We start from the raw sequence: 1,254 nt of genomic DNA on the forward strand, positions 1-1,254 counted from the left end.
GGAGGTGCCGGACCGCTGTCGCCTTGCCTCGCTGCTGCTGCTGCTGGCTTCGTGCATCGGCTGCACGGCCGCGCCACGGAGGAACATCCCCCGGCGGCAAGGTAGGGATCCCCGCCGGGGATGCGGCGGGTGCTCGCTTAGGGAGACATCCTGCTCCGAGAGCTCCGAGAGCTCCGCCTTGAGCGCTCCGCGAAGTTTCGGGTCCCTTTACAACTGGCGTTCCGTGGAGCACCCTTCCATCGGGCCGGGTAGAAGCCTCCACTCGGGCGACTCCGAGCACTGGGAGAAGCCGGAGTGCTGCCCCGAGCCTCGTCCTGCTCCGCGACCTGCCCTCCCCATCGGGGAAGCGGCAGGATCAGCGTGAAACCCCTTCTCTCTATTATTTTCCGTACGACAACTCAGTTTACTGACCGAGAGCCGGCTGAAGCCATGAGGTAAACGCTGCTCGTGTTAGCCGGAGCTCTCAACCTGTGTGCAGAGGTGGGAGGCGGTAGCCCAGTGCTGCCTTCCTGGCTGCGGGTCTGTGCTCTGGCTATGGCAGGGACTGTGGTAGAGAAAGTGTGTGTGCGACAAAGACATGCGAGAGAAAATAGCAGGGGAAGCAATAATTTCATCAGAAAGCTGTATTCTGTACCTTATTATGTATCGAGTGTGTCATTGGGTTCTTCATGATGCTGCCTCTCTGGCCGAGGGCTTACTGTGACCCACCCAGGGAGTTCCGACTGGTGTCAAAAGGATTGTGCACTTTAATCATTGTAGTCCTTAGAGTTCGAAAGCTCAAAGCCTGGGCTCTGAGCCACATTTGTAGCCCCTGCAGTCTGCAGACTGTGAAACAGTGAGGCGATATGTAAACACTGAGATGGGACATGGAGTGTGGTGAAATCAGACATTCTGCATACTCAGAAATGGTGGTGCTTAGGGAAAATGCTGATGCTCCAAAAGGTCTCAAAGTTGGAGATTATAGTGCAGTCTTTGGGGTCAGTGCTGATTCTTATTACTGATTTTACCAGGATCAGATCAGCGGGAAATTTAAGAAGTTTAGTAAATTTTGCCTCAGCTGACAAAATCACAGAATCAAACCCATTTGCATTCTATGTTGCTGTTATTTCTCTTTCTTTCTCTTTCTTTCTCTTTCTTCCTTTCTTCCTTTCTTCCTTTCTCCCTTTCTCTCTTTCTTTCTCTCTTTCTTTCTCTTTCTTCCTTTCTTTCTTTCTTTCTTTCTTTCTTTCTTTCTTTCTTTCTTTCTTTCTTTCT

At 51.6% G+C, this 1,254-nt stretch overlaps 1 protein-coding gene across 1 annotated transcript in view; it reads left to right on the forward strand.

The window, feature by feature from the left end:
- EGFLAM (EGF like, fibronectin type III and laminin G domains) overlaps nt 1-1,254 on the forward strand; it is an 80,847-nt gene that overhangs the window by 3,800 nt on the left and 75,793 nt on the right. The window contains exon 2 of the mRNA XM_019610170.1: nt 5-101. Coding sequence (XP_019465715.1) covers nt 5-101 — 97 coding nt within the window. The remainder of the gene's footprint in view (nt 1-4; nt 102-1,254) is intronic.

This window comes from Meleagris gallopavo, chromosome Z, assembly GCF_000146605.3.
Source record: "Meleagris gallopavo isolate NT-WF06-2002-E0010 breed Aviagen turkey brand Nicholas breeding stock chromosome Z, Turkey_5.1, whole genome shotgun sequence".
Classification (NCBI taxonomy): domain Eukaryota; kingdom Metazoa; phylum Chordata; class Aves; order Galliformes; family Phasianidae; genus Meleagris; species Meleagris gallopavo.